The 19,963-nt window shown below is 39.7% G+C and overlaps 1 protein-coding gene across 1 annotated transcript; it reads right to left on the bottom strand.

The window, feature by feature from the left end:
- Positions 1–15,523: 15,523 nt before the first annotated feature.
- Positions 15,524–19,723, bottom strand: LOC146391326 (alpha-2 adrenergic receptor). Its single transcript, XM_084924202.1, has one exon. It carries the CDS (start codon positions 19,040–19,042, stop codon positions 17,741–17,743), a length of 1,302 nt encoding a protein of 433 aa, XP_084780328.1. The 5' UTR covers positions 19,043–19,723; the 3' UTR covers positions 15,524–17,740.
- Between the last annotated feature and the right edge of the window lie 240 nt (positions 19,724–19,963).

Genomic DNA, 19,963 nt, shown 5'->3' on the forward strand with positions numbered 1-19,963 from the left:
GCTAAATTAGAAGCTTCTCACAATGCATCACAGCACCTTCCTACACTCTCTGGCTTCAGGGAACATATACAACAATGGATTTTCCCACCTTATCAGCTTCCCAGATGGTGCAGAGACTCGCCACCTGACTGTGCGCCGTCTTCTCGCTTTGCCCGGCTCTTTATTGAGGTACTCGCTCTGCCAGCTGCAGATGCGCATCCCCCGCTTATCCCCGCCTCCCCAACCCTCCACCTGGCTCTGACAGAGCACGGAGGCCTCAGGTGGCCAGCGTACCTGTCGCAGACCTAAAAGTTAATCACAGGCTCACACTAAGTCTTCGGTTTCCACTCTGCCTGGAGCAGCATTGACTGCAATGTCTGTGTCTCTGTGTGTGTGTGTTGGTATGGAGGACAATTCATCCACGATTAAAGAGCAGAAAATGCCATTTTGATTAATGATGTAGGTAAACACCCTCCCTCGCTGCTTTAATATTACTGTATGTCATCTTGAGGGTTGGAAGAAGTTTTTCTGTTTTCAATTTGTACTCCAGGTACTGACATCTCTTATCACACTCAGTGACCTCTTTTTCTTTGTTGGAAACATCTGAGAACCGCGTTCCCTCGCTTAAAATTCAAATCCTGTATCTCGTGGCATTGTTGCACTTCTGAGTCTCCTCCTGTTAGCAGAGACGTTGGTATGTGTGCGTTTCTTCTCTCGAGTAGTCTGTACAGTGTGATTGTGCACAAATGGCGAGTCTAGACAGAGATGACTTTGTTCTGTTTGCACGATATTAAGAGCCCGATGTTTACCTCTTCTATTGTTGTAGACTTCGTGAAACTCTTCCTGCCATTGAACATCATTTCAAGCTGTGCTCTGAATATGTTAATTTAATGCTTGTCATTAACATTTCCTTCATATTAAAGACCGAATATAATAATATAAAAGTGTCTTGATTTCTGCTGACTAAAGCATTTCGTAATTTTTCAATTATAATTATGCTGCATTTGCAGTTTAAATCTGTAGAAAATCTGCAAAATCCATATCAGCGATAGATCATTTTAATGCATAATAGTAGCATTTTGGCAGATTATCTTTTTTTTTTTTTTTTTGCCATCCACTCAATCAGTCCATCCCTGCCGAGACCTTGACTTGTTCTTATCCATGCTGCTAAATTATTCACCACTGCCCTCCTATCCTGACACTGCCTGTGTGAGTGTAGGGATTATATTATGCATGAGGTAAAGAAATTGGTTTTCTTTGAGAAATGAAGGCAGTGTGGGAAAAATGGCACCAGAATCAAGTGCTTCAAATTGCAGAGCACAAAAAAACAAAAAAGTGTGGCAAATGTATTTTTGCCTCTAATCTGGACTCTATACCTTCTATCATCTATCTTTCTTTTTTCTTTTTTTTTGTTAAACTAACCCCATCCTCCTTATTTGACCTTAGCAGGAAGCACTCAGTGAGGAGTTCAGAGATAACATCCACATCTGATGCAGGTGCAGGAATAACAGCTGTTCTCCAGAGGCTATGAACAAAATGAAATCCCTGACAATAGACTTTTTTGTCTTTTACTGCTGCTCTGAACAGGCACACAGCTCTTAAAGAGAGGCTGTCCTTTCCTAAGAACTAGGAGGACTTTGATTTAAGGAGCGTACACAAAAAGACGACTAAATCACCTCACTAAGAAACTGAAAGGTTTAGAGAGCCGTGATGCTAAAGTCTGAGCCTAATTATCCAAATGAATCATCAAAAAGGAGTCGGCTGAGGCCTCTTGGCTCTTAATGCTGTCATGAGAAACTGTAGGAAATCATCAGCGGCACCCATTCTCTGTTTTCGCGTCGTCTTCACCTGAATCAGCTTGCAGACACCACAAATTGACATTCATTTTATTGACTCTGAAAAACAGCACAATTACCTGATAACATCAACGATAGCAGGAACAACATGCCGCCATCAGCAGCCGCATTGAAAGTCTAATGAAGACAATTCATTCCAGCTGAGAGGGTGTCATAAATCAAAGAACGGAGCTGTAAACTGAGTCAGACTGTCCTCACAGATCCTCCGAATAGTGAAAGAGACACACTGAACACGGTGATTCTCTTTGTATTATATACCTGATATTATGTTTCCCCAGAAGTAACTGTGTTATCGAAGCAGGAGCTGCTGAGTCACCGGATGCCGTTGAGTGTTCACCACCTCTGGGGTGGGTTTCCTTCATGCTCCGCTCTCAGCGTGTAACACAATAGCCGGTGTTTTCTTTGCTGTTTATGGTCCCGTCAATTTTTATGTGAATTATTGCGATGTAATGGTTTACGGGAGCGGTAACTGGAGACACCGTCAGAAAGGTTTTAAAGGAGGAAAATGTAATTTCACTCGCTATTCCAGGTAATATCAAGGCTGTTCATTCGTTGCTCCCGCTTTGTTCAGTGCCTGACCTGTACTTTATCATCAGCCGTGCCAGAAAGACTCCCAAGGTCTTGATTTAACTTTGACTAAAACCACTCTCACCTCAGGGCAGGACCAAGCTATTCATGATCCGTCGTACACATACATGCACTCAGCAGGGTAATTACTAGGAGAGCATGTGTGATGTTAAACATTTTTTGTCTCTCACATCTGTTTCTTGAAGTAGCACCCCATTTGTGTATCTATTTTTGTGTGTAAATTTTCGCATTTGGTGCAAAATTAAGTCTGCCAGCGTGAAAAAGTATTTAATGTAAATGATTTCTTTCGAAGATGCCTCTTCTATACTGCAGCGGGCCATCACCTTTGACTGTAACTGTGCTATATATCCAAAATAAAAGGAATCGTCAGTGTGGTTCAGACACATGAAGTTACTCAAGCAAGCCTTAACATTGTCTTAAGCTTTATAAATGTAAAGGAAGGACACACCAGCATTATTAAAAAGATTTCTTACTGCCACAACTTTGTGTGCTCATTGGCTCAAAACTGAGATTGAACAGTAATCAATTAAATTAGTTAATTAGTTTTTATTTATTCAGGATGTTGGCAGTGTTGTTTCTCCATACTACTTTTTTCTCTGTGCACCATAGGAGATTTGAAATGAAAAAATCCAGGTGCAGTAACAGACATTTCTTATAAATGCAAGTCCTTTTGGAGGCGAGGCTCGCCACTCTGCTGCCATGATGGCAACTATAACTTCAATACAATACAATACAATACAAATGTATTTATATAGCATATTTAAAACCGAAGATACACCAAAGTGCTTCACAGGAAGGTTAAAACATAACAGATATAAGACCATAACAGAGTACAAATAAGCTAACACATGAGAAACGCTGGTTAAACAAAAAATACAGATAAAATAAGAAATAAAACATCAGAGCATAATTTAGAAGATAAAATTACTGAGTATTCATAAATATAAAGTGGGGGTATTTATGCAGTGGTACATCAATAGAAGATAAATAACATAGGGATAAAATATAGAGAATGTGCACTAACTAACCAAAAACGCTCGGTCAAACAGGTACGTTTTTAACTGTGATTTAAATGAATGGATGGAATCAGAGGCGTCAATAGCAGCAGGAAGATTGTTTCAGATGCTAGGGGCTGCAAAAGTACGGTCACCTCTGGTCTTTAGAGGGGTCAAGGCTGCACTAAGAGTAATTGTCCTGATGATCTTAGGGCTCTCCTGGGGATATACGGACTAAGGAGTTCAATGAGGTAGCACGGTGCAGTATTATTTATGATTTTAAAGGTAAGCAACAGAATTTTAAACTCAATGCAGTATTTGGCAGGGAGGCAATGCAGGTCAGCAAGGACTGGGGTAATAGAGGCAAACCTTCCAGTTCCAGTCAAAAGGCGTGCCACAGCATTCTGGACAAGCTGCAATCTATTAAGAAGGGCGGAGTGGAGACCAAAGTAAAGGGAATTACTGTAGTTTAATCTAGAGGTCACAAAAGCTTGGATAAGTTTCTATGTAGTGCTTGGCCTTGGAGATTTGACGCAGTTGGTAGAAACTAGATTTAACTACCTGGGTTACTTGTTTGTCAAACTTCAACATAAGAGGTCACCAGAACACGAATAATACACGTGTAGAATCACCAATCAAACCTGATCTTAAACAAATAAATAAAAATAAGGTTTCACACACAAGTACACAGCAAAATCTCCAGTGTTAAATTAACACTAGAGAGTGTCTATATGGGTCCACACCTCTGAGTGTTAAATACAACACTGTTGAGTGTTAAATTAACACTTTTGACAGTGTTATATGTTTAAAAGTAACCTAGTCAGTTTTGAAGATTAACAATGGCTAACACTGAGGAGTGCTGATTTTCTAACACTGGAAAATAACTCAAAATGTTAGAAATATTCCAGTGTTAGAAAATCAGCACTGCTCAGTGTTAGCCATTGTTAATCTTCAAAACTGACTAGGTTACTTTTAAACATATAACACTGTCAAAAGTGTTAATTTAACACTCAACAGTGTTGTATTTAACACTCAGAGGTGTGGACCCATATAGACACTCTCTAGTGTTAATTTAACACTGGAGATTTTGCTGTGTAGCATTTCCATGTATGTTCTATGCTCTGTTTTCACTGCTCTGGGATCAGTTATGTAGTATGGAAACATTGCAAGTAAACACCATCTGAAAAGATAAGTTTCCTCTTACTTCTGGGAAAACAAGTGTGATGTAGAGGCGTTAGAGTGATGTGCAAAGACGTTTTTTATTAACTCCTTTAGCACATTAGCATAGAAAGGTTTGATGGTGGCAATGGGAGCTCCTGTCATGTCCACTTTAATGAAACAGGTAAATTAAACAGGTACACACTCAGCCAGCATTTTCAGATTATCATCAGTGACAAATCACATCTTTGACTCAATGTGCAGCTGTGTTGCTAGAGACTAGCTACAGAACCTTTGCTCACCATCAGAAGTCCACACAAATAAAAGCATGAAAGCACAGCTGCTAAACACCCTGTGATAAAAACTCCATCGCATTAAAATATTAAGTAAACCATTTCCCATTTCTTGAACGTGACCGTGTTGCTTCCAGCATCATTGTCGGCGAGCTTCTTTACAGATAAACAGAGCATTGTAGGTCTTGATTAAGAGATTCATTTGTCTCACTCCGTCTGCTAAGTTTCAGCCTTCCAAGTAATTAAGGAGCCGTGGAGCACTGGATGGCCTCGAGGGTTTTCCCTCTTACTTTCATGCATCCATTTACAACGTAGCCAATGCCTTCCATATGTACGTTCATGCTTGATGACTTGTTACTTCCTTCATGGGAGTCCTCATGTAAATCGCAACTGATGTTGTAATTATCCTTTAAGGACTGGTCTAAAAGTAAAAGCAGCACTATAATTATTACCTGATATGGCTGCATCACATTTAACATCTCATTAGAGGAACACAGAGGGCGTGGTTTAGTTTTATTTATCCAATCTTGCAATACATTTGCCACAAAAATATCAAGAGATGTTACTTTTAATCAAATTAGATTTTTAGCCATTTTGATCAGCTCGGCTTTGACTGAATTTGTGTAAAAAATGAGCTTTCGGACATCAAAAGGCTCCTGCAACGAACACAGATGTCACAAACTTGGAAGTTTGGCACGCCGTTGAGCGATTCATCTTAGTGAGCAGGTGCAGTGTGAATATGCAAGAAGATTGGATGGATGTGCCCAAACTTTTAAGACTGGGACCACAAATTTCTCGATAGATTTGCATTGAAGAGACGCAGCAGGGGACCCCTTGAATTCTTCGCTGACTGACAGCTCATCAGAAGTCCACAAATGGCATTCAAAAGCAAGAGAAAGTTGTCTTTCTTCTTCTCAGAGATTCAGAAATACAGTTATTATCTTTGCTGCCTTCTGCTGCAGCGTGGGAGAAATGAGGAAATGCTAAGCACAGAATTACAACAGATACAGGGTCTTTGGGGGAGAGCCTGGATTTCTTTTTATTATTCAATATTAAAATGTGAAAATATGCACACTGCAATATGCAGCCCAGTATGAAAGAGCTATGGTTATGTTAGCCCTAATAAATCCCAGGGGATATTCAAATTGCTGTAAACACAATATTAGTAAGTGCAATAAAAAGAATATTAAGATTATTAACATAATAAAATAGATGTATGAAACAGCGAATAAAGATATTATCCATCTTTGCTTGTGTTTCGCTTCCGTCTGGTTTCTTTCATGCAGATCCTTGTTTAACAGATGCAAAAAGCTGCATTAAAGACTGAACATTAGTAACAATATAATCAATAACATAACGACGGTTTTCACTCGAAAACATTAAAACTTGCGAGAGAATTTTTACAAACCTCCATGCACTTTACTTTCAGTCTCCCACATCGTTGTTCTCTTATTATTTTTTAAAGTCCAAGGTTGGTTCCAAACATATTAAAGTGTTAAACAGAAATAAAAAGCTTTGTGTTTCTTTCCCGACACACTTTAAAGTGTAATCAAGGAAAAAACTCCCTTTGATTTTGTGATGACTCCACTGACACCTGTGTTCACTCACTTTCATTGTTTTTCAGTAACTGATGCTTGAGAACTTCTTGTTTTCTTGTAGGTAAAACAAGGACCTTCCTGGGCCCCTTTTTTCTATTGCTTTTCTCTCTCTCACTTTCTCTCGTTCTTTTTTAGTAGCACTAATAGTGTTGAATGACCAGCTTGACAAATGGTTCACTTATTTACTTGCTCAGCAGCTTTCAGCCTTGTCACCCCGGCTTTTATACTGTAAATGGGCATTTGCTCAGTTAGCCACAAAAATGATGTTTGAATTTTAAAGAACTTCAAGGACTTTGCAAGTTTATGTTGTTGTTTTTTCAGCTGCTTCACTTGCATTCTCATCTCTCTGGGCCTCATGTTTCAAATTACAGTGAAAAGCTATAAAATACTAAATCTCTTGAACTGGATCAACTTCAGATATTGTTTGGTAAATGGACTGATTCTTATATAGCGCTTTTCTACTCTCCCGGAGTACTCAAAGCGCTCTATACAACACGCCACATTCACCCAATCACACCCATTCTCGCAAGCGCTATCTCTATACTGAGTGCTTTCTAACTACATTCACACACGTTCATACTCCGATGGATGCATCGGAGAGCAACTTGAGGTTAGTATCTTGCCCAAGGATACTTGACAAGCAGACTAGCCAGGGACTGAACCTCCAACCTTTCAATCAGTAGGTGACCTGCTCTACCTCCTGAGCTACAGCCATCCCTTCTTCATGTCATAAAATAAGAAGAAAACAGGCCCTAACCTGGCAATGACACTTGTCATCAGTCAGTTGTCCAATCACGAGCCTCTCAGTATGAGGGACTAAGTAGAAGAAAGGCTGTAATTCCTAAAGAGTTAATGAAAAGTTTTTGTGAAGCCCCTTGAATCACAGCCACAGGAGCCTTTCCATCCATGATGGTGTACAAAGGTAAAAATCACCTAAAAAATGTCTTAATCCAATAAATCATGGACCTAACTGTACATATGTTAAACCAGACAGCAGTTTCAGTCTGTCTCTTCAGTTAAAGTCTGTTTTGTATCGTTAAAGTGCGAACCTGTGAAGATTGAACGGCCGTGTTTGGGAGATAAATATTCATGAAAAGCAGTCAAATAACAGCTGATGGTGGTTGGGTCATTTTCTTCCATTAGCGCTGCTGCAGTGTTTATACTGCTGTTGGAATATTAAGGATTTTTTTGAAGAAAAACAAAAACAAAATGCAAGTACGGTTAAACTAGTTTGAAAAGGATTATTTCTGACTTTAGCCTTCAACCCAGAAAACCCACGGATATGCTTCAATGCTCAGCTGATTTCCCCGATGATCCAGCCTTTAATATACTGTCTGATATTCATTTTGGGGAGGAAGCAGATGTTTCAGCAGCAATAATTCTTAATGGAAGATGAACACTCGCCCTGTGTGGTTTTGGAAGAGGTATGTGGCACTCAATTAACTTAAATTCCCAGACCAGGCCCCTGGGCTGACTCCCCCCTTAGTGCAGAAAGCAGTGGATGTGGCGCGATATCAATAATTCTTCTGTGCTCCTATTTCCAACCTCCTCTGTCTTCTACAGTCATTTATAATTTGCTTGCCCGTTGTGAGAAAATTAAATGCAAAGGCTTGAGTCAACAAATCTTCTCAGATAAAAAAAAAGAAAAGACATGTTGGAAATGATCCTGTGCACAAAAGTCAGCAGCTGACTCAGACTAATGAGATGAGTTTGAGTCAACTCGTTTCATTAGTTTGAGATGAGTTGCTTTAATATTCATTAAGTTTCAGGGAAATTTGATTAGACTGAAATCTAACAAACAAGTTAACAAGTTATCGTGCTTTCTGCTGCTTGTCAGAAAGAAGCTTTCTGTTTTGTTTATTGGATTGGAGGCATAAGGCAGGAAACCATCGCTACAGCGGTGGATCTGCAGGTGCTGAAACAAATCCAGCGATCAAACTGCAAACATCGTGTGCCGCAGTTAAATTAATGACTAAGTCAGCCGAGAAAGGATAAGACTCCATCCTCTGTGCGGGTGACAGGTTGCACACAACTTTCCACCACTAATACAGGTTTGCTTATGGTGGGATTACAGAAATACGGCTGTCATGAGTCCACTTCCACCAGCACAACCACTCTATGATAGGGATATTCATGTACTGCAGTGTTTATCACAACGTTTCCCCCCAACATCAACATCAAGCTCTAAATGCTTTCTATTTTAGTATGAAACACATACTTGAAGCCCAAATACATTTTTACAGCTTACATTTTTATACCATGGATTTCGTGGATATATATTTATACCATAACAAAGTTTTGCAGCATTATCCCAGCTTTAAAGTTTGAGTATCTGTGTCACCCTGTTCAAAATAATCTGTTTTCTTCCGTTGATCCTTGAAGTTCTTTTGAATTTCAAGACTCTGATAACTGAACGTATACATTTTTATTAAAGGTGGGGAATTATTGTGATTTACAATGAATGGATCATTGGGATGTTAAAAAATCATGTATTTTGTCTGCCTCTTTTCAGCAATAAAGCTGCTCACAACATCTCTTCATCTATTTGTTGTGTTTTTTATTATATTTTTTGCCTTTATTTTGGGAGAGCAAGAGGACAGAAGCTGTAATATCCTCTGATTTTTATGGGCAACTACAGAAAAAAGAAAAGAAAACAAGAACATACCAACTAACATCAATTATATATATAACAGTGAAAGAGATGACTTTACATTTCTTAATAATACTCGGCTTTAAGAGGCCAAGTGGACATGGAAAGAAAACGACATGGAAGTGAGTGAGAAAAATGAATGAATAAATATTAATGATTAATACTACATACAATGAAAGGAAAAGGGCAAACATGTAACACAAAGGGATAAAAATTGATTGTAAAATAAATAAATAATCAAAATCTTGCGTACTTGTCCCAGTGTTGACTCCATGGTTACAGCCTTGCTTATCGCCATGGCTTTTAAAGTCATTTTGTTGCTGCTTTTGTTATTTTCCTTACAATTGAATCTTTTTTTCAGTTTTTCTTTTCCTTTTTTTCTTTAATAAAGTTTGGTTTTATTTCTGTATAGACATGGCTGATGAATTGCAGCACTTTGTGCTTGTAACCTGGCTACAAGCTTGCACAGTTATAGTGTCTGACTGACCTTTTTGGTCCATGTAGAAATGTGACTCATTTTCTGTTCTTTCCCACTTGTACCAAAGCAACTCTGTGACCTTGGGAGAAAAATCCAAGCATAGCCTCTCTAACTAATGAACACTGTGTTAAAGGTCTTAACAGATTAATTTTTATTCTTAAATCACAACTGGTATAACACAGAAGTCCTGACATGTATAGATAAACAGAGACTCTTTCCAACTGGAGCCAAAACAGGAAGAAGAAACACGAGAAGCTCCAGAAATACCAAGGGCTCAGAGAAGAGCTGGAGAAAATGTGGAGGATGAAGGTAACAGTGGTCCCAGTGGTAATCGGAGCACTAGGTGCGGTGACTCCCAAACTAGGCGAGTGGCTCCAGCAGATCCCAGGAACACAATCGGAGATCTCTGTCCAAAAGAGCGCAGTCCTAGGAACAGCTAAGATACTGTGCAGGACCCTGAAGCTCAAGTGCCGGGATGAGCGGGGAAGAAGTTTCAGCTTCAGAGCTCTCAGTCACCACCACCACCATCGTGTGTGGGTGTGTGTCATCACTGTTTCTCTCTCGCTGCCACACTTTGTAAGAGACAGTCTGACTGGCTGACATTGAAATATTGTCAACAACACCTTTAAGCGTCCAGTGGGGTAGTTTTTGAGTTTTTGCAGACATACCAGGCTAAGTTTGACCTGGGAGATAAAGTTACTGCCATGTTCGTCAAGCGATATGCGTTTTTCATTGTCTTGTTTTCACTGCCCTCAATGGGCCAAAACCTCAGCCAGAGAAGGTATAAGATCTGGAATAAGTGCTAAATATTTAAACTTTTAAAGTTTCACTGTAAAAAGTTCGCAATACAGATCTGCTTTCAAAAACAATAAGTGAACACGCTGGTTATCCAAAGACTATAGCTGAACTGCTCCATTTGTATTTACTGATGTATTCCAAAACTGGTTTTATAGCACATATGATAGAAAACCAGTATAGATCCTGCCGAGTCCTGCCATTGGCTCTTAATTTGTATTCATTTTGTTACTGCTGTAGAGCTAAACTCCTAGCGCCTAACCCTAACCTTATCCATGCTCCCTGAGCTATAACCGCTGCTCAGACACTTAATTTACATCCAAGTGCAGATCTACTACACTGAGAGCATGCAGTTGTGCAACAGAAAAGAAACCCCCTTCAGTTTCCATAATAGCTCATGTCATATCAATCAGTAGAGAGAAGGGCAATACATTTACAGGAGTTTGTGAACATAGTTTTACAGTACACAGCACAACACCCATAATCATGCAAATAATTTTTCCTTTTGAATAAAACCCGTTTTGCCACTCTGTTATAACTACTGCCACAGCTATAACTGCTTTGGTACTAAACTCACAGATGCAAAAGAGTCAGTGTCAGCCATGTTGTTTGTTTTCACTCCCTTCCCTGAGGCTGGATGAGCTTACAGGCGTAAACAAAAAGCCAAAAGTGACTTGAGGTGCGTTTAAAGCACCTGCGTGCTCTCCCACGCCTCAGGGGCCCTGTTGTTCCAAACGAACAGGAGTCATCAACACAGTAAATGTAGAGAAAACTAACATTTTGTTTGCTAAGGAAGTGTTCATAAGGTAAGGAAAAAACAGGGTTTTTGGTTCCAGTTGTCAGAATATTAAAAGCACTGGCTCTGTGTTCATCCTTAGCTGTAATTATTTAAAGTGCAATACACAGCTGAGGTATTAGATTCTTAGAGAAGTTTGTCATTTAAAGCCTCGAACAGTAATTTCCACTGAACAGAAAATCAGCCGAGTCTGTTTCCAGCTGAGTCATTTACATATCAGAGCTGTTTGACAGGACAGCTTTCTGCGCAGGCAGCGAATTGTGAGCTCAGCTGTGAGGGAGTTAGTGAACGCCGTCTGAGGTGTTCTCCATCATTATATATGACAGCTGCAATGTGATGCATTATTGGCCATAATGAAACAGGCTAATTCATCACACTGAAATGTGGATTTAAGTTCAGAACGTTCTGCTGCTGGTAAGCAAACCCCACCGTCTTACATCAAATAATAATCTAACGTCAAACACTGTATTATGCAGCATCTTATAAATCTCACGGAGGAGTCAGTGCGTGGTAAACACAAAATAGCGATGGTGTAAAGACTTATTAGAAGATTGTGAGACGTGTCTTCAGTTTCTGCAGCTGCCGAGAGATTCTTAAGTGAACTGAGCATTTATGCATTTGCTGTTCAGAGAGTCAGAAAGTAGGAAACTTTTTTTCAAAGGTAAACATAAATTTTGATGAAACAGGTTTCCTTTTTTCTTTTCCTTTTTTCTTTTTCAGTCACCAAAAAGGGTTTTGGGAAAGGTGTGCTCTTGCAATCTTGTGATAGCCTGCCCATGTTTTCTCACTGCTGGGGTCTGATGTCTGGCAGAAAATTGAAGCCGGTCAGGTGTGGCAACATCATATCCACAAGACTCTGAGGCCTTTCATCTTCCACAAAATTTGCCAGGTTTAAAGATGACACGAGAAACCCTGTCTGCTTTATCTTAAGTCTCTTTCTCAGCAAATGTACCCATAAATCAGCCGAAAACCACTCGATATGCTAATCGCTCAGAGTAGATATCTTCATGTGTTTAAAATGTATTTTCATGGCTGTAGTCTTTTCACATCTTGCATTATGCGGTTAAAGCGCTAAAAAAATGTGTGTCCACATTCTTGGGTTTATGGATTTTTGTGTGAGCTGTCAGCTGTAAAATTTTAATTTAATGTCTTTGTAGTTTCCACACAACACTGGATGCTGACATCTGACTGAGGAAAGATGCTGTAACACTCAAAACTCTCGCTCAGAAGCTGGATTACAAGACGGAGAATATTAACAAGGAAAAAAGGAGAAACGGAGTTCACCAAAAAGATATGTACATTGATCTGAAATAAATATTTATCTGTATGTCACATGTTTGGCATCTATCTTTTTCATCTTACTTAAGTCTGGAGCTGTCTTTTTTTTTTAATTCACTTTTCACTTTTATGGAGCCATAAAACTGAAATTTGAACAAAATCTGATACAAACTAAGTACCGCAAAACTGTCCGCTACAGCCAAGAGAGATGAGACATCTGCCGATCCTAAAATCCACCAGATGAACTCGTTCTCATATCTACCACAGATGCAGTACTGTGCATATAAAGCATATAAAGATCCTTTATATTTTAAAGTTTAAAATATGCATGTCTTGGCAAACGGAAATACATAATCTAATAATAATAAAGACAAATGTCATTATTTCACCACATAGAATCTTTGCATTATTCTCTACAGAGTGAGTATCCCCTTTTTTAGCTTTTTCAGAACCTCACAGTTTTGACAGTGCGACTGTGGAGGTGTAGTTACTGAGTGGAAACAATGGGAAGCAGATTTATTGAAAGCAAAAATATATCAGCAGGCTTGGGTATGCATCTAAAAAGACTTTTTTTTAAATGAGTCACAGGACTGATTTGGTTTTCTTCACTGTGGACCAATATGAAGGTTGTTGCTTTTCATGACAAACTCTGAGAAACTCTGACAAAGGTACCTCATAACTCTGTCCCGTCACTTCTTATAAGCGTTTTAGTGTCTTTTAGCTCCTTGTTTTGATTTTATGACCCACAGCTTTACTGTCTGCTTCTTTCCCACCATGAACGCCAGCCTTACTGTTTCCCTTTTAATACTATGATAAAAATGACTGTAAACTACCTACAAAACACCAAGCAGACAATGTCTATTGACTATCTGGTGAGCATAATGGAACGACCTTCAGCTATAGGCTGAGATGTTTCCCTCAGGAGGATGAATATTGGACTTACATTCATTATGTGGCCAGAATATAAACTCCAATTGATTGCTAATGTTGATGTTTGTCTGCTGGTTGTTATTTTTGGTTGTAAATGGGACCAGCTATTATAGACATGTGAGCACTGTTCAATCTGACAGGTTCATTGTAGGATCGGTTCAGTTGCTTTGTGTTCTGCTGATTATTTTCTCTCAATGTAACCATAAAATGTATTTAAAATGCAGTTTAACATGTTTGAGATACCTAAACCCTCATACAAATTACAAACCACAGAAGAAACAAATTACACTTTCCTTTCACAAATCAGTTTCTTTTTAACTGTTGACTTCTAAAGCAACAATAAATCACTAAAATCAATCACACACCCCATTAAGCCACTTTGCTTTTGACTCTTGAGGACAAATTTTATTTATCTTAGGTAGGAAAGCAGTGTACTTACCAAACCTATAAAACACAGACAGAACAACACCAATGGAGTTCTTTATGAGGAAACCCACTAACTACATTTTATAAAAAAAAAAAAAAAAGATTAGCATGGTGCCATTGCAGGTCCTCACAGAGGTTTTCTCCTTTGTCCATTCTTGTCTTTCGACTAAACATATTATGTAAATGATATGCATATCTTATCCCACAAAAGCTGAATACTCTACCGTTTGTGTCCCAACCCTAGATAATGAGTGATACATAATGTTCCATTTATTATTTACATAAAACTTTCCTTTTCTATGTAACAAATTCAAATATTTCTTCATAATTCATATAAAGAAACTTGTTTTGGCTTCCCCATCCCACTTCAATACAGTTTGGAGGAAGGTAAAAGATTCCTGGTAATTACAAACAGTCCAGTCAATGATCATGTCAGCTGGACATCAACAGATTAAATATGGCTTGTTCTTTAATTTCTTGCATCACTTCACACAGCTATTGGTGAGGTTCACAGCTATGCCACGTTTTCTCCCAGCTTCTCAGTTTATTGCACTACTTATTCATAAACCTGATATTTTAGATCAGCTTTTTATATATTTGTTCACTCAGTTTCTTAAGATTTAGTAGAAATATGAAGAAAAAGTTCTGTAAACCCACTCCCAGCCTTTTTCAAAAGTAATAAAAAGAGTGTCTTTGCTACTAGAGGTGTTTAGTCAGATATTGCCTGTACTCCTGCTATGGTGGCATTAATGCAAAAAAGACTTCCTTTTTTTGCTTGGCACCAGTACGTCCATCTGGTGATATATTTGACTGTTGTCTTTCATCAACCACTCTGCACCTCCTTGCGTATCCTCTGTATTGAAACAATTATACAGGCTGGGAAAATGCTTTCTTGTTGTGTTTTTTTCGGACATAAATCTCTCGTGACTGCAAACAGCAGATGGGCTCGTAACCCTTTACAAATGGCTTTTGGCTGTGCACACTCAGCCACGGCACAAAAGCAGCAGGAAAACAGGACTTTGGTGTGTGGAGAATTCAGTTTCACCTCAGTCTTGCCCACAGGGTCTTTGGGGAGTATTAGATTATGACACTGCCAGAACCAACATCAAACCTATTGTGCAGAAAGGTCACCAACACGCTGAAATGAACATGGCCTCAGTCCATCAGAGGGACTGAACACTTTTTATGACACCCACCCGTTGCCATGTTCAGGGATTTCAAGCTGCTGAACGATATGTGGATTTGCAGAAGTTTGATTGAACACGGTGGGGCTAAATTCTCTGGGTAAATAATGATAATGAGCAGTTTTGGAGTCACCAATTTGTTCTGGATCGTGCAACTGTTCCACCTAATTAGGACTCTGTTTACACGAATGCTGTACAACACAGTCAAACAAAACCCTGGATCTCGCTGGCTTTGCCTAAATGGGGATTTTCTTTATCGGATGGAAAGTAAACTTCTCGGATGGATCAACTTTTGCTGAATTTGAATCTGATCAAAGGATGCATTTATAGATAGAAAGACTATCGTGATTTACTATTGTGATGTTGTCAGTAAGTTTAATCCAAAAGTGGTCATCTGATTAGAATATAAATATTTATATTTAAAAAAAACACAATAACATTTATCATTTCGTGATAGCTTCTTAACTATTTCTCCCCATGTTTTTGACCATTAATGAGACTCCGTGTCACAACAGCAGGTGACTTTGTCATCTTTTATTTTTGCACAACAGCAGACAGCTTAAGCAGAGGAAAATATGCACTTTGCAAGATGTCACTCCAAAATCAGCAGCAAATAAACAGAGGTAGTTTCTTGGAAAATAAATGCAGAATGAATGCATTGAATCTGAAATGCTCAGTCGTTTAGGGCTACTGTGAAAATAATTACCCTTTTGCATGGAACCATTTTTTAATGTCAAACCCAGTAATCTGTAATCTGCAGTGATTTATCCTGCTGTTGTCCTTTAATATATCTCAGTGTGACTTGTGAATTACCATGATGACAACCAAACCCAGGATAGCGCCAAATCACAACAACAGTTGGCTCACAGCACTTTGTATTGTGAGGTAAAGACCCTACAATGACACAAAAAGAGTTCAGTTTAGAGTCTGTTTTCAACAGAGATGTTCAAAAACTGTCAAAGAAAACACGGCTAACAGCATCAAGGAAGCTGAACAAACAAACAAACCAAATGGTTGAATTTAAGCTAATGGCGTCCAACCTGCTTGCCTTTCTCAAAAAGGTCAAAGATTCAAACATGTTTGTACATAAATATCACTTCAGACTTTTCCACGGTAGCCCTCATTGCCTCAAAACAGTAAATATGTCCTTTAAAAAGGCAGATAAGAAAGGAGAATCGTTTTGGTTTCACTTCAAAACAAACATATAAGCAGAAGGGCGATGAAACAAGGTTGGAAACCACAGGTGCATGAGTGTATGAGGATTCTTAACCTGGGCCAGGTGGGCAGCCTCCAAAAGGCTTCATCATTTCAGGGAGCCAGAAAGTTTCAGGCACAGTGGGGATGAACTGTTTTATGCTACTGTTTTTTTTCTTTTTCTTTTTCTTTTTTTTACAGATTAAGTGCAGCACTGACCACACAGGCATTAACACTAACAGTTTTGTTTTTCTTTTGTTTTGTTTTTTAAATAACATTTTAAAGAATAGTTTGACATTTTGAGAAATATTCTTTGACTTGTTGCTGGCTTGGATGAGAAGATCAGTATCGCTTTAATTTCTCTGCAGTAGTTACATTGTATCAGCTTACAGCTGGTAAGCTTAGCTTAGCTAAGCTTAGCTACACTTGCTATATCTAAATCAAACACATATATCTTTTTAATGATGGGGGGCAGTTTTATGGCAATACTAACTTTCTCTAGTTTCCACTTGTTATGTGCATTGAAGACCAGCAAATAGAAAGCCTTCTTTTCACTAACTAACAAAACTTATATAATGTGCTAATTTCAGTGAGAATTTGTTAAATTTCTGTGTCAAGGTAGTGCTTATGAACAAACATGCTACATATTTACAGACATCTTTTCTTCTTATCTTCTCTTATGTTGTCCATTAAAAAGAGCATTAACTTTTCTCTTTCCTCACTGCTAACCAGTTTCTGAAGATATCTGCCTGACCCTGGTTCTGCCAGAGGTTTCTTCCTGCGAAAAGGGAGTTTTTCCTTTCCACTGTCATCAAATTTTCATTGTTGGGGTTTTCTTTCTAATATTCTGGGATCCTTACTCTACAGTATAAAGCTCATTGAGGTGACTGTTGAGATTTGGTGCTATATAAATAAATTTGAATTGAACCGACTCTGTTGGAAAGTCCATTGAGCATATTTCTCAAAATGCCACACTAAGACTCTGTCTTGTCAAGGATCTGGTTTTATGACATTTTGTGCTTGTAGGTTGCATATTTTTATATTTTTATATTTTCAATAATGTGTAAAATAATATTAATAGGTTAAATCTAATTACCCAAGAGAAAATCTGTGATGAAGAATGATCTTAGTGTTCAAAAAATATAAAATTATAATGGAATGGAAAAAACGGAGCTGAACTGGGGGTTTGTCCTGGCACATAAATCACCCGTGTGTGCATCTTTTGTGGATGTACAGGGGGCTTTATCAATATCGGTCCTTTAATACAGAATTACAGCACAGTTCATAGAGAATAACAGAAATGTGGTGCACATTAATCAAACTGGGAAAGCCTGTGAGAAGTCTGTAATGAAAACATCTATGCTGAAGCTTGAGGGGACTCCTTGAAGGGTGCACGCTGTCATGACTGGAAAAGCAGGACAATGAGACATAAGTGAGGCATAACAAACACAACAGATTTCCTTTTTTTCCTGTGTTTTTTATAAATTCAATTTTATATTTCATGTAAGATTGTCACAGTGATGCAGCAGCTCTGCTTCACAGCTAAAAGGACTTTTTCCAGGACTTGCAGAGAATCTTGTGGAAGGCATGTCTGAAGTCCCGGTTGAAGATGGTGTAAATGGCAGGGTTGAGGGAGCTGTTGCAATAGCCAATCCAGAAGAAGAATTTAAAGAGGGGGTCGGGAATCCTACAGGGTTCCCTGCACACGCCATACAGGCTGTAGCTAAAGAAAAAGGGAAACCAGCAAACAACAAACACTCCCATGACAACAGCCAGGACAAATGTGAATCTCTTCTCCCTGGCTTGGGAGATCTTCTTCCTGGCTAGGGAGCTCTTACGGCGTTTCCTCCTGGAGGTGAACAGATCCATGGACTTGTTACTGACCCTGGAGATGCGAGTGGATTGCTTGGAGAGCGAGCTTTTCTTGTTGCTGATCCTCTTTGCTCTCTGGGACTCCTGCAGCTGGGGCTTGTGACCTTTGCCCTCTGACGAGGAGCTCTCCTCCATGTCAGCCTCCTCAGTCTGTTGCCCGACGGTGACGGTGCGTTGGCTGGGCGTAGGCGGGCACTGACAGTGACCGTTCTCCCTCTCACCGTGGAAAGGGGAGGTGGCTTTGCTCAGTCCATTCTCAGTTTGTGTAACGCCATCTGGCCTGGGTTTTTTTCCCGACATGCTTCTGGTTCTGGTTTTGGCCACCTGGTATATTCTGATATAGACCAGGATCATGATTAAGCAGGGAGCGAAGAAGGACGCGATGCTGGAGGAGAGGATGTACCAAGTGTCATCATTCAGCTCGCACTGAGGCTGAGAGCTGATCTCACTGTTGCTGTCGATAGATATGAGCGGCGGAGAGGAGATAAACGCAGATATAAGCCACACGATCAGGATAATGCACTTGACGCGTTTAGGAGTCCGCTTCAGGTTGTACTCTACAGCCTGCGTAACGGACCAGTATCGGTCCAGGCTTATTGCGCACAGATGCACAATAGATGAAGTACAAAACAAAACATCCAGAGCCAGATAAATACCGCACCAAACTTTTCCAAAATACCAGTAACCCATGAGTTCATTTGCCAAAGAAAACGGCATCACGAGAGTGGCGACCAGGATGTCCGCTGTGGCCAGAGACACCAGGAAAAGGTTTTGGGGGGCTTTCAGTGCCCGGCTCGTTAACACAGCGATAACCACAAGAATATTTCCAACAACGGTAAAAAGAATGAGAAAACTTACGAGAGCGGCGATGCCAGCTATCGCTGCTAAAGAATATCCACTGTCCAGCGTCCAGGAGGAATTTAAATGGATCACCGTGAACGCATCCATTCCGCTGGCGTTGAACGAATCCATTGTTACATATATTTGCTTGTGTGTGTATATCCTGGTTGGATTTTGTCAGTTCTTTTCAGATCTCTAATGCTCCTGTCATTAGAGTCCATCAGAAACGCGCTCCTCCGTGGTTAATTTACAAATCTGACGACATGGATACGGGCGCACGCAAAAAATAAAATAAAATCCCAGTTAACGAAGTCTCTGGAGGCTCTTACAACCTGTTGATCGGGTGTGTCTCAAGACAACTTGCTTGAATTGGAAAGACACCCCTGGTATAGTTTTGTCACGGCTCCTGTTCGTCAGGAGTTGAATGACATCCAGCCGCAGCTCCCCTTCCTTCAGCATGGTGCGCTCTCGCTCTTAATGATGCCCCAAGTGTTGTTCTCATAAAACTCACCCACTGCCGCCCCGCCCCCGGCACACATTATTTTCATATTGTGGGAATGTGATAAGGCTGTGTCCAGATGATCTCAAACCGATGCAAAAATATTAATGTTAATAGTATTAATAACATCTGAAATTGTATAAGTCGATAAGAGAGCGAGAGAGAACTCTGTATATTGACTTGCTGGTTGAGTTTTAAGTGTCTATAAAACCTGAAAGACTTCCTCTTCTCTTTAATAAACCTCAACTCACTGGAGGTCAGTATTGCTGCACTCATCATCATCAACTATTTCCCCGCTGCAGAGTCCTAAAGGTTGTTTATGGCCGTTAAGGGAAGAGACAGTCAGCCAGGCCGTTTGAGATGAAATGAAAAAAAGAAAAAGAAAGTGTGATCAAGAGTCGGACAGGATTTAATTTGTGGAGCGCCGTGTGTGTGTGTGTGTGTGTGTGTGTGTGTGTGTGTGTGTGTGTGTGTGTGTGTGTGGCAGCAGTTTTGAGGAGATCACGGAGGCGGAGTGTGAGAGTTGGGATTTTGGAGCTGAGCTCATTGCTGAG

The sequence above is a fragment of the Perissodus microlepis genome, chromosome 3 (genome assembly GCF_051167445.1).
Source record: "Perissodus microlepis isolate ML-2025 ecotype Zambia chromosome 3, ASM5116744v1, whole genome shotgun sequence".
Taxonomy (NCBI): Eukaryota; Metazoa; Chordata; class Actinopteri; order Cichliformes; family Cichlidae; genus Perissodus; species Perissodus microlepis.